General features: G+C 37.4%; 2 protein-coding genes and 1 pseudogene across 2 annotated transcripts in view; all 3 read left to right on the top strand.

Annotated features, from left to right (window-relative positions):
• Window positions 1-3,012: 3,012 nt before the first annotated feature.
• LOC140157678 (metabotropic glutamate receptor 3-like) lies at window positions 3,013-4,735 on the top strand. Its single transcript, XM_072180918.1, has 2 exons — window positions 3,013-4,458; window positions 4,700-4,735. Exons 1-2 carry the CDS (start codon window positions 3,013-3,015, stop codon window positions 4,733-4,735), a joined length of 1,482 nt encoding a protein of 493 aa, XP_072037019.1.
• Window positions 3,579-24,201, top strand: part of LOC140156281 (metabotropic glutamate receptor-like) — a 32,484-nt gene continuing 11,861 nt past the window's right edge. The window contains exon 1 of the mRNA XM_072179265.1: window positions 3,579-5,012. Coding sequence (XP_072035366.1) covers window positions 4,839-5,012 — 174 coding nt within the window. The 5' untranslated portion in view covers window positions 3,579-4,838. The remainder of the gene's footprint in view (window positions 5,013-24,201) is intronic.
• On the top strand, window positions 17,989-18,107 carry LOC140158066 (small nucleolar RNA U3; annotated as a pseudogene).

Below are 24,201 nucleotides of genomic sequence, written 5' to 3'. Positions count from 1 at the left end.
TTCAAAAAAATGCTGCTTTAAATGTTGACTGTACCTACCAAGTTTCATGCCCATACGACACTTTTTAGTAATTTGACCTTAGATGACCCCTGGAGGGGACCCCGTGGTCAGATGACTTAACGAACATAAACATCTTCTTGCCAGCACAGAACTATACCCACCCACCGAGTTTGAGCCCCGTACGACCTAGTTTCATGCCCATATGACAGTTTTTAGTCATTTGACCTCAAATGACCCCTGGGAGGGGGCCCCGTGGTCGGATGACTTAACGAACATAGACATCTTCTTGCCAGGACAGAACTACACCCACCCACCGAGTTTGAGCCCCGTAAGACCTAGTTTCATGCCCATATGACAGTTTTTAGTCATTTGACCTCAAATGACCCCTGGGAGGGAGCCCCGGGGTCGGACGACTTAACGAACATAAACATCTTCTTGCCAGGACAGAACTACACCCACCCACCGAGTTTGAGTCCCGTACGACCTAGTTTCATGCCCATATGACAGTTTTTAGTCATTTGACCTCAAATGACCCCTGGAGGGGGGCCCTGGGTCGGATGACTTAACGAACATAAACTTCTTCTTGCCAGGACAGAACTACACCCACCCACCGAGTTTGAGCCTCGTACGACCTACTTTCATGCCCATATGACAGTCTTTAGTCATTTGACCTCAAATGACCCCTGGGAGGGGGGGCCGGGGTCGGATGACTTAACGAACATAAACTTCTTCTTGCCAGGAAAGAGCTACACCCACCCACCGAGTTTGAGCCCCGTACGACCTACGACGGCCTCACATTAGCAGTCACAGACAAAACCTAAATCTACAGAATATATCCATTACTCGTCGATACTCGAAAGAGCTCAAAATAAATAACTTAGAAAATTTTCTTGATGTCCTTTAACATGTTTTCATAGTTAACCATCGTTAGCCATGGAAATCGATTTATTGGGACGTTTATCGGCAGTCAACGAGTAATGATGTACAAGCGGAATAAGAAGCGAACATAAAAGTAGTACATTATTGCAAATCTAGCTCATTTAATCTCTTGCAGTACTAGCTACTAGTGCTACTTGTTTTAACCTAGTAAAAGGGATGTTTTTATGCTCCCGAAACGTCGGTTGTTTTGTCTTTTTAACCCAAAATTTTGGATGTTGTTGTACATATTAAACAGTTTTTAACATTTATTTTCCTTGGTTATGTACACTACTTGAATCTTTTTAAGATCCATTCAAAGTTTCCCTGCTGGTCAGTTGGTACTGTTTTAGTTTGCTTTTTTAAATCTTGTTTAGTTATATAAACAAACTTTTTTTTTCAAGTGTAAAAATTACAGAGGTAAATGATTTTGTTTCTACTTTAAGGAATGAACTTGTTCAGTGATTTCAAGGTTGCGGTTTTATAAATTGTGTTTTTATTGGTCTAACTTCGTTTGCTTTGCAAAGTTCTGAATATTAAAAAAAAAAAGCTTTTTGTGTTTGTTTTGAAGTCGCTAAGCGTACCAGTAATTAAAAGAGAAAATACATGATTTGCAATTGCGTCATCAGACTAGAGTGCACCCAATGAGGTAGAAAGGATAGAGTGCCCTGCTCGCCGAATCTGTGAAGTCGGTTTGGGTCCCGGTTTGCATTGCACGTTTGGGTGCTGTATAAATACACAAAGTTGAACAAATCATGTATTAAAACGCATTAAATTTCCAGTATACCATTGTTTTTATCAAAAAATTGCTGAATTATAAAGGCAAGCACGCCTGAATCGTATATCACCAGTGTTGCCACGCTAACAACTCTACCACTTTTCGAAATTTCGCCTTCAGTCGCCGTTCCTGTAGAGCCCTCATGGCAACGGGCGAATGAACTAGATTTAGGAGCGTGCTTGCCTTTGTTATTCAGCAATTTTTTGATAAAAAAATGGTACACAGTAAAGTTGAATATGTTAAAACAAGTAATTTATTTAATTTTATTAATCCATACATGCTAGAGTAAATTCAGTTCCCATTTTAGTTGCATTTGATGCTGATTTTGTTAGGTCCCTTCATTTCATAATGGCTTATTCAGTGTGTGATTTTCAATGAAACGGCAACGTACCAGTTCGAGCTCAGCGATTTATGTTTTTCTACGTCATTGAGTGCACCTTTGATTTGTCTTGGTCCCAGCCGGTTTGTGCTCATTGTGTTGTGACAAGCTCCGAGTACGTCTTTTTCTTTTCAATCAACCTCTAGGCGTCAGCCATGCGGTGATATAAGCCCACAAAATTCACGCGAATACGAGCTGCGGTTTCTCTGGCATGAATGGCCGAAAATCACACAATTAACGCCTCCGTGGCCGCCGCGCAGCCCTATGCCTGGTCCTATTGTAATTGGTGTTTATTTGCGCTTGCGGGTTTCAGTTTAGCTACAAATATATTCCCCGTTGAAATTCATAAACCAATCAGCGATCTTTATTTCGAGCAATTGTCACCAGACGGTTTGCTTAGTAACGAAGGAGGAAACACCGGCTGGGACCGAGACTAACCTTTCATCTGAGAATCAATTTTGGATTCAAAGGGCACTGTCTAGATACTACGCGCGCTTGTTACGTATTTTTACTTTACGGGAAACAATAGGTGATAATAATACAAGAACATGCCATTTTTTTTACAGCCTGGCGGTTGTCACTTTATTTAATTTACTCTCGGCATTAGAAATGTTCTCGTCCGCCCACAAGCATGACACGAAAAGATTGATACAATGTCCATATTCCATGGTTACCTCGGTAACGGTATAAATACTATAAAGTTGTTACGAGGCGTGACGGAAACGGAAAAAGCATTGCTAATCATCAGTGTTGTGTGATTTCTCTTGTAAAGCATGTTTTTTACATTTTACCCTTGGAGCATTGTTTAACCGGAGCTGATACACGCTGCATATCTTCAATCTTTATTTTAATCTTGTTATGTAAAAATCAAGTGCCTAATATCTCAATCAATTGTGACTCTCCGTAGGTTAATACTTTTGCATTCACAATCTATCGCGCAATGGTTATGCTAGCACAGTGCTTGCTGAGTATCGTATCACTCCTATTTATTCACTGTACTACATGTAATACTGTGCCCGAGTCAGCATGTGAAGTATACACCAAACCAGGGAATATTACACTCGCTGGGATATTCCCATTCCGTGAAAGCTTGGAGGAGTATTGCAATCCAGGTACAACTTTCTGGGGATTGCAACTCTCAGAGGCAATGATATGGGCTATTGAAGAAGTCAACAACCACCAAGACCTATTACCAGATGTAACTATTGGTTATGAAATTCGAGACGATTGTCGAACAGAAGACTCCGCACTTTGGGCCGCGCTTTCTTTCTTTACAGACACGTGTCATATGTACCAGAATAAAACGGATGCCAATATAGTTGGGATTATTGGAGGAGCGTTCAGTTCTACCAGTATCTTCATATCTAAAGTTGCCAACATATATAAAATACCGTTTATTTCATTTTCTGCTACGAGTGATGAATTAAGTGACAAGAAAAGATTTCCTTATTTCCTTCGCACGTTACCTCCGAATAGGTATCAAGTTGGTGTTTTCATAGATATTATCTTAAAGTACAATTGGAGATACATTGCATTGATTTATTCTGCCGATACATATGGGATACATGGAGCGACACAGATCAAATCGTTAGCGGAAGAGTACGATATCTGCTTAGCACTTTCCGCCGCAGTGCAACCACACGCACCACAAAATGAGATTGATGAGGTGATTGAGAAGTTAAAACGTGTTCCAAAAGCCAAAGTTGTGATAGTATTTGCATTAGATGACATAGCTGATGGTCTTCTCAGTACAATTTATAGACGAAATTTAAATTGGAACATTACTTGGATTGCAAGTGAGGGTTGGGGATATGAAACCGAAACCCTAGAGTGGGCCAGTGTTTTAGTGGGAAGTTTCTTCATAAAGATCAGTCGTCCACATGCACCAGATTTTGAACAATATTTCAGTAGTTTAGATCCGACATTTAGAGCCGGAAGCCCGTGGTACAATGAGTATTGGGAAGACTGGCAAATAACACAGGAATGCAGAGATATAACACTGTGTCCATACGATACAGCAGCAAGTGGCGGGCCAGTAATTGACGCTGTGAATGCTTTTGCACACGCTCTCCATAACATGTTCTCGGAATGTAGAGATGGCAAATGTCTTTCTCCAGAACAGATCACCGGTGCATCTCTGCTGCAATACTTACACCGAGTACGCTTTAATGCTTCTGCTGGTCCAATGCAATTTGATGAATTTGGGGATACATTAGGGACATTTATTATTCAGAATTTGCAAAGAGACGATATCGGTTTCAAAGTAGTAAATGCTGGATACTGGGATCCTCGCGATATAGACTCACCTCTTGTTATTTACTCTGAAAAGATTCGATTCAATGACAATTCTAAATCGCCACCATATTCCTTGTGTGGTGATCGGTGCGTACCAGGACAAATTATAATACCACTTGAAGAAAAATGTTGTTACGGCTGCCAAACATGTTCGGAAAATGCAATTGTGATTAACGAAACACACTGTAAACCATGTTTATCAACACACTGGCCTGATGAGTCATTTACATCTTGCAAACAAATTCAGCCAACAACAATCTCTCTCGTAGACCCAATAATTTTCGCAATTTTATTTCTAAGCGTAATTGGGTTGTGCTTTTGCTGCCTTACAGCAGGTGGACTTTGGTCTTACAGAGAACACCCTCTGATGAAGGCCACGAGTCGAGAGCTCAGTGCAGTAAACCTTGTAGGTCTTGGCATTGCATATTTGGGAGTATTCCCCTTCTACTTGAACCCACAACAGTTTCATGTATGCTATCAGAGGCAGCTATTTCTTTAGCCTTCAACATCATGTTTGCACCTACTTTCCTGAAAGTGACACGCATATTTCGTATATTTCGAGCTGGCAAGAAATCAGCAAAACGACCTAAGTTTATTGGACCAAGAGACCAGATTATAATGGTATTAGTTCTGATTACATTGCAGGTAAGATTATAATACACAGGGCACAAACATATTCCTCCCTTGAATTCGTCTTATATAGAAATGCTGGGTGTGGACAAATTATACTAACGGCAACTTGTTTTTACTGTTAAACTATTTCACTTGTTTTTACTATTAAAATAGTTTACTTTCCCATATTTTGAGCTGATGAAAAATGTGGCATGTAAAAACCGCTTTCTCCAACTTTTTCCAACTCAGCTCATGGAACACTGAATGTTTATAGAAACATTGGCATATAAGAGAACTTGAGTTTAAAGTGAAGAACCCTGTTAAAATGTTTAACCAAGTAACTATACCAAATTATTTATTTTAATTTAATTTGTCCATTAGACAATGTTTGATTGTTACATATTTGCATAATCCTTATTTTTTCAACGACTGATTATACTGGAAATAACCTTTATACATTTACCTATACAGCCTGTCTCAAAAACAATCGTGCAAGTGAAAAGCGCCCTCTACGGTAATTAGAACATACTGTTGTGACATGATGCTTACATCAACGTCAAGAGCGCAGCCTTAGCTCTCAAATGCCGTTTCTTCTGTTCAATTTGCTTGTTTTAATCTCGAGATATGTTTAGCTAACAACAAAAGGTAAAATCACAATTGTGCCACTTTTACCATGTTTAAGAGGGCTGCACAATAATGTAAATCAATGATAGCTGATGTTGATGCGTCTAATGCACTCCCCTTCGGGGCTCGTGCATAAGACGCATCAACATCGGCGCGTATGCATTATTTTGTCTAATATCTGTCCCAACAAATAATACACGTTCATTAACCTATAAGTTTGCAATATTTGTTTGTTTTTCAACATGTCTTGAGCATTCATGTCTTGAGTGACAAAGAAAACAGTATTTGCCATGATAAAATCATTGACATCCACATGTATTTAATTTTACAATTCTCTTTTAATCTGTTTCAAGTGGAAAAAGAGAATCATATAATACCTGTACCTGGATTATGATAAAACAGTGTAAAAACAGAAAAAAGCTATTTTTATTGTTGTATAATTGATGCGTTCTTTTGATTTCACGAAGGAACTCTTGATAAACTTGATGCTATCATTGATTTACATGTACAATCCTCTTGATCTTCCCTAGTAAAAGTGGCACAATTGTGATTTTATCCTTTCGTTGTTAACTAAATTATATCTCGAGATTAAAACAATCAAATTGAACAGAACAAACGGCATATGAGAGCTAAGACTACGCCCCTGACGTTGCCATAAGCATTATGTCAGAACGGCATTTTCTAATTGCCAAAGAGGGCGCTTTTCACTTGCACAATTTTTTTTGAGACAGGCTGTAGTTATTGCTGTATGTTTGCCTTTTTAACCTTTCAATTAAATTTTAAGCCATTAAGGTTCCATTATTCAATTAAGTGTGATTAAATATGCTGCGTAAATACAAATTGAAATTCCAATCGCATCTTCTAAAATATAATGAAATCATGCAGAACATTGTATTTAGTCGTTTGCCAGCTTCATGATAAAGTAGTTTATGTGATGCTATCAAGCAAAATCAGTCGGAACTCGGAAATATTGAATTTTCAGTTTCTTATAGGATAGTAAAAACATTTACATAGCTGCATGTTGCGGAAAACCCCATTGAAATTGAACAACTAGTTCCAAAGATATGAGCCATTACAGATTTTCCAAATCAACAGGAAACAAAAGGAAATATTTCCTTTGGTTGGCTATATCTCAAAATCAATATTTTTGAGTTCAGACTGATTTTGCCTGATCCCATTACATATTCAACCGTTTTCTATTTTTAAAAATATTTTTATATTTCTAGTAAATTATATCTCAATGCATTTGTTTGTGTGGTTCTCACTACTTTTTCTCAAAGAATTAAAAATCAAATGTCGGTTATCAAGAGAGTGGGAGTGATTTATGTGATCAGGAGTATATAGTCTGAATAATTCATATTGAGACAAAATCAATTAATGTCCTGGTACATCGTTACCGTTTTCTAATTGCCTTAATGTTAGAAACCCCAAGATATGTTTTATTTATTTCAAAGAACAAAGAAGGGTTACTGATCTGTTTGAAACCAACTTTTACATTTAGTATAAATTAATAAAATATGATTGCTTCGATAGGAAAATCTAACATTATTTGTCAACTAATTTAAATATCACTTTTTATTGTTATATGATTTCTTAGCACAAAATCGTGGAATGAAGACCGAATTCAACTGTATAAAAGATAAACTAGCAAATAACAAAATAAACTAACCATGAAATACGAAATTGTTTCTTGAGATATTTTAACAATTGAGGAGGTATCTCCTATTCATAAATGATGGATCATAAGTTTGGTCGACATACATTACCTTTCTCAAGCTCCTACACATATATTTTTGACCTATTTAAGACCTAGTGAGGTCGGGATAATGTGTAATATTGATGATTAGTTTAGATTAGAAACATAATAATTATTTGATTGCACATTTATATGTCCTTCAAGAAAAAGAAACAAGCCAAGAATCAAATATCTGTGTGCTTTCACCACGTCTTAAGGTTGGCTTACAGCGATTTATTTATTTATTCTAATAAGTGTAAAACAATTTAGTCTAATAACTATTTTGTCTAATACCCATACAATGTGTTTCCGACATGGTGAAAATTTAGTAAATGCTTCATACATGGAGTTGAAATTTTGCATTACTAAAGAGAGTGATTTAAATGAACTTGTTTAATAGGTTTACTTATGCTAATAGCATTTGCACTGGAGTAACATCACAAAATAAGTTAACTTGATTCAATTGGATTTCTTGCCCTTTTACCCAGGTCACGAAGCACTTTGCAAACTATCTTTGATTAAAAAGTTTTTCCAAGCAGTACAATTTAAGACCACTTCAAAATCAGAGTATTTTATATTATATTTTTACCCCTGAGGACAATCATATGGTGGCGACTAAAGTGTGATGTTTGATCTTTATGACTATAACTCAAGAGTCAAGAACTGTATATCTGCGTTGTTTTCACCATGTTTTCTGGTTGTTTTTCCACGAACCTCTATTACTAAAAATAATTTCGATCCATTATACAATCGATAATACGAACATGACGTAATTAGCAAGTAATGCGACACGAAAGACAACAGAGTAGAAAAAAGGAAGAACATGATGCATAATGTTATTTCTCCATTTGAACTTTTTGCATTATTGACAGACTTATTATATTTGATACATTTAAAACATTACAAAAAATAGATTGTTATAGCTGTATATATCCTGTGACCCACCTCAAAGTGAGCGATATTGAATCTAATTCACAGGTCTGACATCCGGAAATAAAAAAGAAAGCCTCTCAACTGAGTCCTATATAAAATAAGAACGTGTCCTTAATTATAACATAGGTTGGTAGCACGCATCATAAATTAATGGTAAACGTTTACTGATAATAGTTTATACGAGAGTTATTACGATAATATAGGTATGGATAAGTGGAAAATCTAGGTTGTCAACTTGATTTCTAATTTGATGTAATATTATTTATAATGCCCACGTCCGGTTTCAAAAAAATTAAATGAAAAATAAAATCGGGGTTAAAGAAGGAGAATATGTGAAGACCCAAAGAAAACTTAAAAATAATCTTTACTAATTTGAAGTCAACTATGATGGATATCTGGTGAGAATGTTTTTTTGAAAATGTAATAGGTAAAAGGCCCGGGGGGCACTCCCATTGTGGCCTGTACACCATCCGCGATGAAAAGTACCCTAAACAAGGATTTAACCCTTGGCTAAAACAATACCCTAAACAGGTGTTTTCACACCCTAAACAGGGATTCTATTCCTTGCATCAAATTTCATACCCTAAATTTCATTTCCGCGTATTAGCAATTGCAATTTTGCTACCCTTTTTCCAATATTTCATGTTTTTGACACCCTAAACGCGTTAAGCGCGTATCGTGCTTACCCACGAAAAACTACCCTTTTTACGCGTTTTCATTATCGCGGATGGTGTACACGCCACAATGGGAGTGACCCCCCCCCCCCGGGTAAAAGGTGAAAGAAACATTCTGAAACATACGATCCCTTGTCGACATTTGGGCAAAGTATATAAATTTGCTGTGAGTAATTTTACGATCTAACACCATTTAGTCTAATAACTTTACATACACTATGTTTCCGACATAGTGAAAATTTTGTAAATCCTTCATACATGGAAATGAATATTTGCGTTACTAAAGAGAGTGATTCAAATGAACTTGTTAGGTTTACTTATGCTAATTTGCACAAATGTAATTATGCTAATTACAAATATAGATAATACAAATATAGATAAGTATAGATAATTAAGGTCATCTAATTGAATCCTATTTTGATGTTGTTTTCTTTTACGGCTCGTGGGCTGGCTTCATAAAAAATAAAAAGAATGACTACGCGAAAATTAAAGTAGAAGAATATAAAAGAAAAAACTAAGGCAAAATCTGAATGCAAATTTGATTAATAGTAGCTATAACGTAGGGGCACGTTGGCGCAGCGGTACGGGCTCTGCCATGTAATCGGTGGATTGCGAGTTCGAACCCCAGCGGTGCCATCGTGTTGTGCTCTTGGGGAAGGCCAAGAGCACAATATTTTCACTCATATTTATATCAATTTTAATGATTGCTTTTACTCTGTACATTGACATGTAATTTGACCTTCGGGTCACAATATGTTGATTTTTAATAAATATACTTGAATATATAAGGCGCTTTACCTTATTTGCCTCTCTCTACCCAGGGTTGAAATGGGGAGCTGTTATGCATATTGTCTATTGAGCGCCGCTCAAAGGCATGAGCATGCATTGGGCATGACAGCTGACATATTTTAACGACAGTGGAATAATTTGTAAAGCGCTTTGGTGCACGTTCACATGTAAAAGGCGCTGTATAAATACAAACATTTATTATTTTTTACAATTATTTATAATAAGTATCGAGTGTGAATACATTTCACAGATGTACATGGGTAAAAATGAAACATACGTGACTTTTTACCTTTCTTAAACATTACAATCCATTTTCCAAATTGTAGAAACACTTAACCTCCACAAAAGGTGATATTTTGTCTGAGTATTGATAACTTTGCTATAAGTAATTTTACCACTGGTTTACCGACATTTCATATATCCTATATACAGTGAAATTAATTTTTTTCTTTGCTCATTATATAAAAAATAACCAACGTTTGTGACAAAATAAGCAAAACTTGAATCAGTTTGTATTGTTTTAGACAATAAAGAAACACGTGACGGCGCATATAGAGCAAATGCATGATAACCCGACGATAACACTGTTTTTCACCTCCTTTTCCAATATAAATGTAAATACAAATTTAATACTCTCCATAGGCATGTGTCATGTCTCATAGATATTTGCCAAACGGTTGAAAATGCACGCAACCCATCACTTAATGGACAGTAGTAGTCGATCGTGTAACAAAATTGTTTCAGGAAGAAAGTCTTCTCTCTGTTGCGCGAGCTTAAAAATGTTAAAGAAACATATCCTTCAGGCGACGGATGACATGATCGAGCCGGCAACTTGTGAAACCGCCCGGCCGATGGCATTTTCCAATAGTTTTGTTAGTTTTGTGGGGTTCATTATCGAACCCCAACGGTTTTAGCTTGTATTTATATTATTTATCAACATAGGCCTATTTGTTTGTGATATTTCAAGCGTTTTAAAATTTCAAAATAATCCCATTCAATTACACGGTTGACGATGACAATTTGCTGAATTTAGAGAATGCAATGCGGCCACCACCTGATATCCTTCATGCGAACGGAATGCCTTAAAACGTGACTTGACTTGAATTCTTGTCATTATTTATAGGTTTGTAGATTTGGTAACGTGTCTTAAGTTTTTCCAACTGAAATATTAGATTATTAAAGTATGTTATCAACTATTTTATCTTGGAAAACGAGAGCAAGATACTAGAGCTGCTAAACAGGATGGATGTTGAACTCCAACAAACAAACAATGGGCTTTGAATAAATTTAATCAAATCCCTGTGAAAGATTTTGTAATTACTGTAGCACTCTTTAGTCTTTATATCTTAGTTTTCGTATTTGGTTTACGTATGTGCTGAGATCACATCACTTTATTATAAAACCATTGAACAATAAAGGAAATGTGAAATGAAACCTCTCGAAAAGAATGGAAGTGGGGAGCCTACAGAACGGGATAATGATCTGCAATTGGAAGGCTTTAATTTGAGACCCATTGAAGAACAATGGTCGGTGATGCGGTTCTTATGTCTTGTGACCAGGCAAATATCATCAGCAAATGGGGTGGTGATGAATTTGGTGCCATTGAGATCGTAACCAAAATTGGAATTGGCGATGAGGTCTTGAACAATAGGATCAAAGCAGAGGATAAAAATTAACGGTGAAAGAGGGTCGCCCTGGAAAATACCTTTCTTAAGTCCAGTCCTTTGAGGAAACTCTACCAGTGATAGATGAATAAAGATTGTTAATGTACAGTTAAATACGGGGAGGAAAATTTAATCTCTTCAGAGTGTGATAGATAAGCTCATGTTGAACACTACCGAAGGCGTCTTCTATGTCAAATATGTCTATTTTAATACTATTGTTATGTTTCTGTGTAGCTTTTGGGAGATGGTCGCAAGTGAAATGGATTCTGGTTGAATACCACTAATAGGCCTGGGTGATGCATGGAAATACGATTATGGATTATTTGTTTGTGTTTGTGTCTGAAAAGACTGCATTAGAATAGCTTAAATTTACCAAGTTATCATGGTTATATAGCTAAAAAAGGTACGATAATTTATAGTGGTATTTAACCTACAGTTACAATTAGTGGTGGGTGATTTGACTGGCCTATTAACGCATTTTATTACTATAGCACGGATCCTAAATGTCAGAATAATTGCAAAGGGAGCGATTTGAAGGTAATTATATGTTTACTGATGCTAATGCATACGAGTGTTATTGCGATGATAAGTATGGATACGTGGATTTATATAGTATTTATTACAATACCCCTAGGCCAGATTTATAAAAATAACATAATGAGACGCAAATCGATTTAAAGAACAAGAATATGAGGGAAAACCCCCAAATCAGAATCTTTGTTATACACGACATTTCTAAACACAAAAAAGGCAAGTATAATGGATTTCTGGTTGGAATAATTTTGAAAAATGTAATAAGTAAATATGAAAGAAACATGCCGTTTTCTTTTACAATCCATTTTCAACGTTGTGGAAACACTTTTTAAACCTCCATGACAGGTGATATTTCGTCAGAATATTGGCAAATTTTGTTGTTATAATTTGTACCATTTTTGATTAATTAAAAAATATGTGTGATATTTTTTGCGTTGCTCATTATGGCAGATATCTGCAATTACTAAGTACGTGACAAAAGAAGTGAAATCTGAATCAATATCTGTTATACCTTAAAAAAGAAATCAGTGATTTGATGGTAACCTGATAACCATATTTTCATGGTGGAAGCTCTATAGTCCGAAGGTTCTTTAGTCCGACGGTTCTTTAGTCCGAAGGTTCTTTAATCCGACGGTTCTTTATTACGAAGGTTCTTTATTCCGACGGTTCTTTATTTCGAAGGTTCTATAGTCCGAATTTCAAAAAAGGTTCGCTAATCCGAATAATAAAAGAGGTTCTTTAATCCGAATTTTAAAAGCGGTTCTCTAGTCCGAATATGGAAATAGGCTCTATAGTCCGAATTTAAAAAAAGGTTCTATAGTCCGAAATTGCAAAACGGTTCTATAGTCCGAAACGGATACCGTGTTCTTTAGTCCGAATTGGTAAACGGGTTCTATAGTTCTATAGTCCGAATTTTATTTTATTTTTATAATTTGTTTCAGTGTCAAATCATCACTTGTTAAATATAAATCCGCTGAAGTTTAACATGGTTGGTTTCTCTGGATATTTTTCGTAGCATATTCCTTTATTCTGGTGATATTTTTATCCGTGATATTTTTATCCGTTTTTCATTTTCGACCCGTTCAGGCCATTTTTCAATCCGAGGGCCTACTTTATTAAAAAATTGTGTTATGCAACTTGTTGGGCGATCCAAGTTCATGTGTAGATCTCAAATATTTATTTAAGCTATAACATGCCTCTCTTTTTCCACAGAAAGGCCAAAATATCTCTAAAAAGATTTTTGTTTTTACCGGAATCCATCTACATTACATCGTCATTACATCGTGATTTGGTGGTGTGCGCCCTTTTAATAGCAGTAGCGTCCCAGATAACATATACTTATTGGGCCAATATTGGCAAAAAGTTGCATTGGCATTACATCAGTATATAATATCTACCAAAACACGTTTCAAAACGTAAAAAGGGGCCAAGTTTAAAAAATCTTTCCTGTGTGGCTTTTCACCCTTTTTTAAACTTGGTCCCATTCAGTAAAGTGGTACCGTAATAGCATGAAGAATGTATGCAACAATTAGGTTTAAGACTGTTCGAAAGCGGTGCAATATGACGTAGGCTATGTATTATCAAAAACATTTGAAGGTTTATGTTTCATTATATTGCGTGTTCATAAAGAGTAGTAGAGTATTATATATACTTAGCAAATTGACTGTCTGTCAACCTGTTACATATTATAGGCCCTACATCTGTACATAAGGCGCAGTATCGCACAAGACGATGAAGAATTTAACAAAGTGAGTATTTGCTACTTTTGCTTAAATCAAAATACATTATAACGTCTTTACGGAAAAACTTCAATCAAGCACGAACATTAATTAATTTACTGTACAAAATGAACACTGACAACTAAGAAAACAAACAAATAGCCTAAAGATGACTTCGTATGGGTCTTTAGAAACTTTCATAAATGGGACCAAGTTTAAAAAAGGGTGAAGAGCCACACAGGAAAGATTTTTTAAACTTGGTCCCTTTTACGTTTTGAAACGTGTTTTGGTAGATATCAATTCTTTTTTGGAGGTAAAAAGATATTGCGAAGTGGTTCTTTGTAGCCATGCGAGGCGAAGTAGTTGGATATCCATATTTCGCGGTTAATGGTTCTTTGTAGCCCTGCAAAGGGCAAAAACTAGTTGGATATCCATATTTCGCGATGAGTGGTTTTTGAAGCTTCGAGGGCAAACTAGTTGGATATCCATATTTCGCGGTTTGTGGTTCTTTGTAGCCCTGCGGGGCAAACTTGTTGGATATCCATATTTCGCGGTTTGTGGTTCTTTGTAGCCCTGCGGGCAAACTAGTTGGATATCCATATTTCGCGATGAGTGGTTTTTTACAGCTTCGAGGGGCAAACTAGTTGGATATCCATATTTCGCGGTTAACAGTTTTTTGTAGCCCTGCTGGGGCCTATGTTCGATATCCTCATTTCGCGGTTAGTGGTTTTTAAACGACCCGTAACCACCCCAATCAGCTGCATGGGGTAAAAGAATTATTAAAACAAATAATAGCTGAACCCTATAGTTCAGCCAGGGACTGGAAACGACATATTGATGACTATATATAGAGTGTATTCAATAAACCCAAGCGGAACGAGAGCTGCTAAGTAACCGCTATCCGAACCATAAACACATGCATTATCAGACAACGAGTGTTCCATTTTCTCACGTTGTACACACGTCAGTCGAATTTGGCGGTGTTGGTTTGTTAGCCCTCCAAGCTATAACATCGTTCACTTTGTGTTGAACATTTTATATGGGCCGCACTCAGACAGGGTCTAATTCTGCATAAAACCGGGCAACGTTATTTCTATAGATCTGTTGCGCATTCAAATTGCATTGTATTGCATCGTAATTTCATTTGTGTCTATGCTAATTATCATAAATTATGTTTACACAACATGAACTCACGTGTTTTCAAGCAAATTCACCGATAATAGGTGATCGAAAGCGATCGGAATGTCACAAAAGTACAGATCGCATTCAGCTTACTTCATATGAGATGATCTTGGGAAAAATACGGCATAATTTGTCTTGGTGCTTGCGGAATGCCATGCAGTAAAATATTAAAACGTTGCGGCAATTCATGATTGACAACTAGCAATCGGCGTGTCCTTCGTATCCTCCGCTGTCAATTTCTTATCCACTCACTAATCCTCACAAAAGCTTTGTGTTGATTACGTAATGTGTGAGGCGAATTGCAAAGTACAATGAAATAATGAGTAGGGCGGGCTCCGAGGCGGGTTTCTTCTTCATCTTACGTAACAGTATTGTTCTCCAAATGATGTATGATGATATACAGACACTGACCTTTCCCTAAAACTATTAAGCAGCAAGTTGTGTATCACACACCATATTGTATTTTATTGTTAAACCTGAATTCAGCATCGAAGTGGTTACGTAATTCTCTTGGTTACCGGATCACGCTATTTTGATATGCCTTCAAGTGCCATATACTTTGTGTGGTGATTGTTTCGATCGTGGTTCATAACTCAAGCGCGTGATCCCGTTGACATAGTAACATTACGTAACTTCGATACTGAATAGCGTGATTACTTTTGAATGAGCGGCAGCACACATATTTTGTTTGAGGATAGCTGGATCTATCTCCTTTTCCTCACATCTACAGAGCGTGTTTATAGTGGGAGCAGATGTGCGGTACATTGCGGTACAATTTCTACCCGGTTAGAGATTATCCGGATACTTGCCCACTATAAACACTAGCAGTATATGTATGTACGGTACATCGATATCCTTCTAAACCGAAGGATATTGTGGCGAGATATTCCCACTATAAACACACCAGTATAAATTGTGTGCGGTATTACCGGAAGTGGGAGCTTCTTCATAATGCGTAGGATGCGCGCAGGACATTCGGAACGATTCTCACCCCAAGAGTTATCAAACCAGAAGCTACATGTTCACCGCCATGATCATATTGTTGAATGGGCTCTTTATAGCTCGCGCCACAATATTTACACATTCCCCGTGTGACCTCAGGGTCATTGCAAATGTACGATAATGTTAGTTGGTATATAATTTGTGCGGTAACTGTGTCTTACTATAAACAGCAAGGGTATCGGTACATATACAAGGATTATCGTATACGGTATACTCAAAATGTGGTATACTCACTATAAACACGCTCTACAAAGCTGTCTTTTTATCTAGTGTTTAGACAATGTTTACTCAACCATTGCTATCAATGGATGTTGCCATTTTTGACGACTTCTAACTTTTGAAATGCCCAAAATGAATCAATAAAACCGTGTATAAGATATTTGCGGGGATATTTGGGCGCGATTACAAAAAATTAGAAAATAAATGGGCACTTCTGGGTTGGGTATCTATACGCTGGCGAAGTTACGTAATAAATCCGATTAACTACCATAGCAATACAATTTTGAACATATCGCGCTGCACTACAAGCAGATTGAACTAATCACCTGTGTATGTCTGCAATCATAGATTGAACACAATACTGGTCTTTTCAAAGATACTAATCTTACAGGTGCAAGTGATCAGCATGATATGGTTCAATGCAGAGGTACCGCGTGAAAGTATCAGTGCAGCGCGGTATATTCAAAAATTGTTTTCACCTATTGCTATGGTATTTAATCCGATTATTACGTAACTTCGCCAGCGTATAGAGGCCCTGCATGAAATTATTGATTGGCTCCAAACAAAGAATTTGAACCGGTGTCCTTCACCGTAGTTATATCGGAGTTTAGTCCATTCAATCAAATGTTGTCATTTGATCGTAGTGCAGGGTTATGTGTGTGAGACGAACTGTCACGGTAGATTGCAATCATGCTTTTGTTGAATGCATTTGAGTAGTCTGCCATATTTACGGGATGATACGTCACATGCAATGCTTCTATAGATTCTATAGAATTTAAGTATGATATATTTTCGATGGTAATATATTTTCACTTTCAAAGTTTGTAGTTTTCATAATTGCAATTTCTGAATATTAAATAAAAAGCGGGAATAAGTCTATAAATGTAAGAGTATCGGATCATTTTGAATGTTAATAAATACGAAACGCCGGTGGTAGACACCAGCGATATCAGGGATTGCCGCGATTCTTGCAGTAGCTTTTATGAATAGAATACAATCATTTGATCGTAGTGCAGGGTTATGTGTGTGAGACGAACTGTCACGGTAGATTGCAATCATGCTTTTGTTGAATGCATTTGAGTAGTCTGCCATATTTACGGGATGATACGTCACATGCAATGCTTCTATAGATTCTATAGAATTTAAGTATAATATATTTTCGATGGTAATATATTTTCACTTTCAAAGTTTGTAGTTTTCATAATTGCAATTTCTGAATATTATATAAAAAGCGGGAATAAGTCTATAAATGTAAGAGTATCGGATCATTTTGAATGTTAATAAATACGAAACGCCGGTGGTAGACACCAGCGATATCAGGGATTGCCGCGATTCTTGCAGTAGCTTTTATGAATAGAATACAATAGTGGATACAATAGCGGATACAATAGCGGAACAATAGAGCTCTCTTACGGGTAAATAAACCTCGTCGCGTTTTGCTAAATTTCACTTCTTCTTTTTCATGAACTAACCGTTATTTCATTAAGTAATCGTTGTTTTTAAAACTTGGCAAAACCTCGACGCGAGGTTTTTAATTAGGCCAATATTGGCTCACCATTCATTGGCAGCTGATCTCTGGCCAATAATAAACCAATCATTGGTTTAATGTTGGCCTTTTATATATCGTTTGATCAGTATATAATATTGGGCCAATCTTGGCTTTCAATTGGCAATTTTTACATTGGCATCATGTTGGCAGCCAATATAGGTTATCACACCAATTTCGGTAACAAATTGGGTAACAATATGGTAACATATAATTATTGTGATGAGTACTAGTGTTTGGAAGACCTTATTTAAATCCTAAATATTATACTAAGTTGAAATAATAGGAAACAAAACCACGGATGATAAAACGCAGGGCAAACGCTATTTAACACCACGGATTATTTATTTTAAAGAAAATTCACATGAATTTTCGGCAATTTCAATTCTAAGACCATACTTTTAAAGATAATTTCTAAAGTACGTGTCACCATGCTATCAAATACTCTTGATGGCTATTCAACACCACGGTGATGAGCCGTATAGTTCCTCTCTTACCGCGAAGCGGGCAAGAGATGATACATATCGTCTTTTCCCGAGCCAATAATTAAAATAATCCATTGCATCAATATTGGCCCAATACTAAAATTACATATTGTTAAAACATTGGCAGCCAATTGTTTGCCAATGAGAAATAGGTACAGGCATGAGCAAAACATGATTGGCCCAATACTGTCAGCCAATGTTGGGCCAATTGAACTCAAACATTGGCCCTTCATTGGGCCACCATTGCCATGCTATCTGGGGTCATATCCCGTTTGCCATAGACTCTGCTTTAGTATTATCTAGCTAGAGGGCGCAGTATATATTAATGTTTTAAATATTCGGACACGGTATCCGTTTCGGACTATAGAACCGTTTTACAATTTCGGACTAGAGAACCCTTTTTTGAATTCGGATTATAGAGCCTATTTCTATATTCGGACTATAGAACCCTTTTTAAAATTCGGACTATAGAGACTATTGTCATATTCGGACTATTGAACCCTTTTTTAAATTCGGACTATAGAGACTATTTTCATATTCGGACTAGAGAACCGTTTTTAAAATTCGGACTATAGAACCTTCGAAATAAAGAATCGTCGGAATAAAGAACCTCTTTTAAATTTTTTTTCGGACTAGAGAACCTCTTTTAAAATTCGGACTAACGAATGCTATGAACACGTGTTCGGACTAGCGAACCTTCGGACTAAAGAACCTTCGGATTATAGAACCTTCGGATTATAGAGCAGTCCCCATTTTCATTCATACTCGTTCAAATATAAATACAAACTTAATAGTCGCCATATAATGTGCATTAATGGAAACCAAACCATGACACATAGATATTTACCCGACAATTGTAAATGCACGCAATATCACTTAGTGGTGTACGCGGGGGGTCACTCCCATTGTGACCTGTACACCATCCGCGATAATAAAAACGCGTAAAAGGGTAGTTTTCGCGGGTTTCGACCCAACAGCTTTTCAAGTCAAGGAGTGCCACCACAAAAATCCGAACTTAATTTATATTAAAAATCAAACCCATGCAGCCCTTCAGCAAACTTTGCACTATGGAATGCCCGATCCATAAGAGGGAGAGCAAAGTCATCGACTTTCATTGACTTTGTGATATCTCGTCAGCTGGATATCGTTGCAATAACTGAAAGCTGGTTAACTGGCGATGATAGAGACAATCGACTATTGTCTGATTTGAGAAACTTCCTCCCGGATTATACTTTCCATCATGTGCCGCGTGGAAGAAGAGGAGGTGGCGTCGCAGTTCTAGTTCGCAAAGGTTTTGACATTGTCATCAACACGCCTTCTACTTTTGTGTCGTTTGAGTATATGGACATCACGATCTCGTCCAAATCCTCATCTGTCAGGTTGCTGACTCTATACAGACCTCCGCCATCAAAGAAGAACAAGTTGACTGCTAAGGTATTCTTCAATGAGTTTTCCAACCTAGTGGAGATGTTTGCATCGCTTCAAGTTCCCATTGTCGTCGCCGGTGATTTTAATTTCCATATGGACATTTGCGATGACCCAGATGCAAAAATCATGCAAGACCTTTTTGACTCTGCTTCACTAGACCAACATGTCAATGGATCTACACATCGTAAAGGCCATACGCTAGATTTGATCATCACGCGAATGTCCGATTCCGTTGTATCCAACATTGTCATTGATAGAAGCCTTCCATAAGACCACGCTGCTATCTTATGTACGGTCGCCATTTCTCGCCCACCTGCTACGAAACATCGCTTCAGCTTTCGTAAATCACATGATATTGACGTAAACTCCTTCAAGATGGACATAACAAAGTCCAGTCTAATCAGTGATCCAGCTGAAGATGTGGAAACATTAAGCGCTCAGTTTGATAATGTCTTGGGCGACTTGTTGGATCTGCATGCACCCGTGGTATCCAGTTGTGTAACTTTAAGACCTCATGCACCCTGGTATGACAATTCCATCCGCGCAGCAAAACGCGAACGTCGTAGATGTGAGCGACAATTCCTGAAGTCAGGACTTGAAGTCCACAAGCAAGTGTACAAAGATCAGTGCAAGGAGTACTCTCAGAAACTTGAATCTGCTACGTCACACTATCACACGTCTCAATTCAAGGATTGTGATCAGAAACAGCTTTTTAAAGTTGTGGACAAGATGTGTTCTGCCAGCTCCAAGAAGACTCTCCCTTCTCACGACAATACCGAGGAACTTGCAAATGAGTTTGCCGACTTCTTTGAGAGCAAGATTCAAAAGGTCCGTGATAAACTGGACAACATTCCATCGATTCCTACGATAGTTTCGGATAAGGTGTTTTCCACATCCGCAACCTTCAGCAAGTTCGCTGAGGTCACAGATGATACAATCCGTCGTTTCATCATGGAATCAACATCATCATCTTGCGCGTTGGACTCAATACCTACGTGGTTACTTAAAGACTGCCTTGATGTTCTCCTGCCGTTAATCACTCGGATCGTTATTACTCGTTATTATCTGGCACTTTTCCTTCATCATATAGGACCTCACTTGTCACTCCCCTAATAAAGAAGTCTGGACTGGATGAGAATACTCTGAATAACTACAGGCCCATTTCGAACTTAAAATTTGTCTCAAAAGTAGTTGAGAAAGCGGCTTCTTCACAGCTCCAAGATTTTCTGTTTGAGAATGGACTGTATGGTAAAAACAATCTGCTTATAGGAAACGTTTCAGCACTGAAACTACCCTCGTCAGAGTCCAAAATGACATCTTGTGCGCCATGGACCAACGTTCTGATGTTGTGTTGGTTCTGCTTGATCTCTCAGCCGCCTTTGATACTGTTGACCATCAAGTTTTACTTCAGCGGCTGAGAGATCGTTATGGTGTGTGTGACGACGCGCTGAAGTGGTGCAACAGTTATCTGTGTGAACGTCGGCAAGCCGTTGTTATTGGCGAGAGCATATCTAGGACGCATATTATGAACTGCTCCGTTCCTCAGGGATCGGTTGCCGGTCCATTCTTTTTCACCATCTACTCCGCTCCTCTTGAAGATCTCATCGAGTCCTATGGCGTAGAAAGCATGATATATGCCGACGATACTCAGTTGTATCTGGTCTTGGACTCAAAGAATCGCGATAGTGCACTTCAGCGCCTCGAGGATTGCATTCGCGGTGTAAAAGAGTGGACTGCTGCAAATAAACTGCTTCTCAATGATACGAAGACGGAGGTCATACATTTCTCGTCGCGTTTTAAGCATGAGCCTAATCCGATATCTTCCATCAGTGTTGGCATTTCAGAAGTCGAACTATCTTACGAGGCGCGCAACCTTGGTGTCATCATGGACCAATACATGACTCTATCATCGCATGTAACCAAAGTCTGCCAGTCTGCCTCTTTTGCAATAGCGAAGATAGGTAGTATTCGCAAGTATATTGACCGCTCTACGGCAGACAGATTGGTCCATGCGCTCGTAACATCAAGGCTGGACTCGAATAATGGCTTCCCGGTACTGTTATTTCAAAACTTCAGAGAGTGCAAAACAGTGCCGTAAGACTCGTGTTAGGAGTTAAAGGATATCGCGTTGATATTAACGATCTGCGACGAAGTGAGCTTCACTTGCTACCAATAAGGGATCGTATTGCATTTAAGATCCTCATGCTCACCTACAAATCCCTTCACGGACTTGCTCCACCATATCTTGCCGATCTTCTTACTACATATCAACCAACTCGCTCGCTTCGTTCTGCTACTCAATTTCTTCTGGACCCGCCTCGTCGTATTGCAACATCTTACTATGGTGAGCGGGCCTTCTCCACTTCTGCACCCAAGCTTTGGAATAACTTGCCACAGTCCATCAGGAAAGCCACGTCTCTTGCCATCTTCAAAAACACTTGAAAACTCATCTTTTAATAATCCAATTGTGTAGTTTGTTTATGCCACTTGCCAAATTATTTATCTTTGATTATATTGAGTGAGATGCCGACCATCAGATTAATTTTTGTTTGCTCGTTCCTTTTTCGTGTTTGCTTTGTTTTTTTCTGCGTGGTCCGCATCTCACTCGTTGCAATATCTGCTCATTATGTGATCTGATGTGTTTTAATGATATTCGTTACCGGGATTTTCCCATGGTTTAAAGTGTTTCTTGTTATTATAACTGCTTTGCTTTTTTATGTGTACTTAAGAATTTTGGGTGCAGGTCACTCTTTTATTGTACTTTTTAAGATTTATCTTTGTAAATTTTCCTTGCGTATCGATTTTATTTTGTATTTATGTAAAGCGCCTAGAGGCCTTTTTGGCATTGGGCGCTATATGAAACGCCTTATTATTATTATTATTATTACGCGCTTATCGTGTTTAGGGTGTCAAAAACATGAAAAATTGCAATTGCTAATACGCGGAAATGACATTTAGGGTATGAAATTTGATGCAAGGCATAAATCACTGTTTAGGGTGTGAAAACAGGCGCGTTTTACCTGTTTAGGGTATCGTTTAGCCAAGGGATCCTTGTTTAGGGTGCTTTTAGGGTTTTTGCTACAAACTTTTGTTAATTTCGATCCATAATGCAATCGATAGTACGTACATGACGTAATTAGTGAGTTGAGTAATGAGCGAGAGGTAATGAGACAAGAAAGACAAAAGAGTAGAAAAAAAGAAGAACATGATAAAAAAATGTTATTTCTCCGTCTGCCCTTTTTGCAATATAGAGAGACCTTTGTTATGTATTTTAAAACAATTAATTAAAATTGATTTCATAGCTATCCCCGGGAGCTACCTCAGAGTGGGAGATATTGAATCAAATCCAAAGTGTCTGACATCCGGAAATAAAAAGCGGCTCAACTGAGTCCTATAAATACAAATGTCCTTAATTATAGCGAAGGTCGGTACCACGCATCCTAAATATCAGAATTTAAATTTATTGTAAAGAGAGCGATTTGAAGGTAAATATTAGGTTTACTGATGCTAATAGTTATAAGTGATACAGTGAAAAGTATGGATAAGTGGAAATCATGCTATTCCTAGATTCAAGGTTGTCAAATTGATTTCTATATAGTTTGATGTAAAATTATTAAAAATATGCCCCTAAGCTGGCTTACAAAATTGTGATTACACGCAACTTTCGGGTTAAAGAGAATAATATGAGGGAAACTCCCAAAAAACTAAAATAATCTTTATTAATTTTATGCATATCTGGTGAGAATTGTTTTTTAAATCAGTTATAGGTGGAAGATGAAAGAAACTTTCTTACACATATAAAATTCCTTTTCGACGTTGTGGAAACACTTTTCACTTCTCCATGAAAGGTGACATTTTGACAGATTAAGTAAATTTGCTCTCAGTAATTTTACGATTGGTTTACGGACCTGTTGTGTACAAAATTAACCTACATACTATAACGTCCGTTATAAATATGCCTATAACTAATAAAAACCTATTAATATTTGTATAGAATTGCAGATTCATAAAGTAATTTAAATTAAACTTCAACGCTACTTGGGTTTTTTTTTTTTTTTAATACCGGGAGCGTTTTCGAGTAACTTGCTCGTCAACAGCCGATGTTATTAGGTCTGGAAACGGCTAGAGATCAACCTGATCAAGTGACATCTCACTCGAATACCTCACGGAAGCTTAAAAAGAGACTTGCGGAACACAAGTCTAAAGCCGCTGACTCCAAATCGACAAGAACATGTAAAGAGTACGCACCAAATAGACTGGGACAACATAAAAGTACTGGAGAAAGAAACAAAAGACTTTCCTGTCCTGGAATAGTGCATTTGCTAAGCTCCCAAACAGGGAGCCATTGTGCACTTTTTAGTGGGTGTCTACAAAACTAAGACCTAAGACCTAAGACCCAAAAACTAAGACCCTATCTACAAAACTAAGACCTACAAAACTAAGACCTACAAAACTAAGACCTACAAAACTAAGACCTACAAAACTAAGACCTACAAAACTAAGACCTACAAAACTAAGACCTACAAAACTAAGACCTACAAAACTAAGACCCTGTCTACATGTACAAGACCTACAAAACTAAGAAGTGTGACCATAATGATTGAATGGTAATATTTTATGAAAGTTCTATTACTCAATTAGTTATTGCCAATTACTTCACTCAATTATTAATTATTATTACTACTCAAT

This window comes from Amphiura filiformis, chromosome 7 (assembly GCF_039555335.1).
Source record: "Amphiura filiformis chromosome 7, Afil_fr2py, whole genome shotgun sequence".
Lineage (NCBI taxonomy): Eukaryota > Metazoa > Echinodermata > Ophiuroidea > Amphilepidida > Amphiuridae > Amphiura > Amphiura filiformis.
Note: the sequence above shows the minus strand (reverse complement) of the source record. Positions and strands in the feature narration are given on the sequence as shown.

Bases quoted from the DNA above. Each gene is read 5' to 3' on its own strand.
- LOC140157678 (XM_072180918.1), top strand. From the start codon at position 3,013: ATGGTTATGCTAGCACAGTGCTTGCTGAGTATCGTATCACTCCTATTT. The intron at 4,459-4,699 runs GTACCAGGACAA...GCTGCCTTACAG, and splicing joins CCTTGTGTGGTGATCGGTGC to CAGGTGGACTTTGGTCTTAC.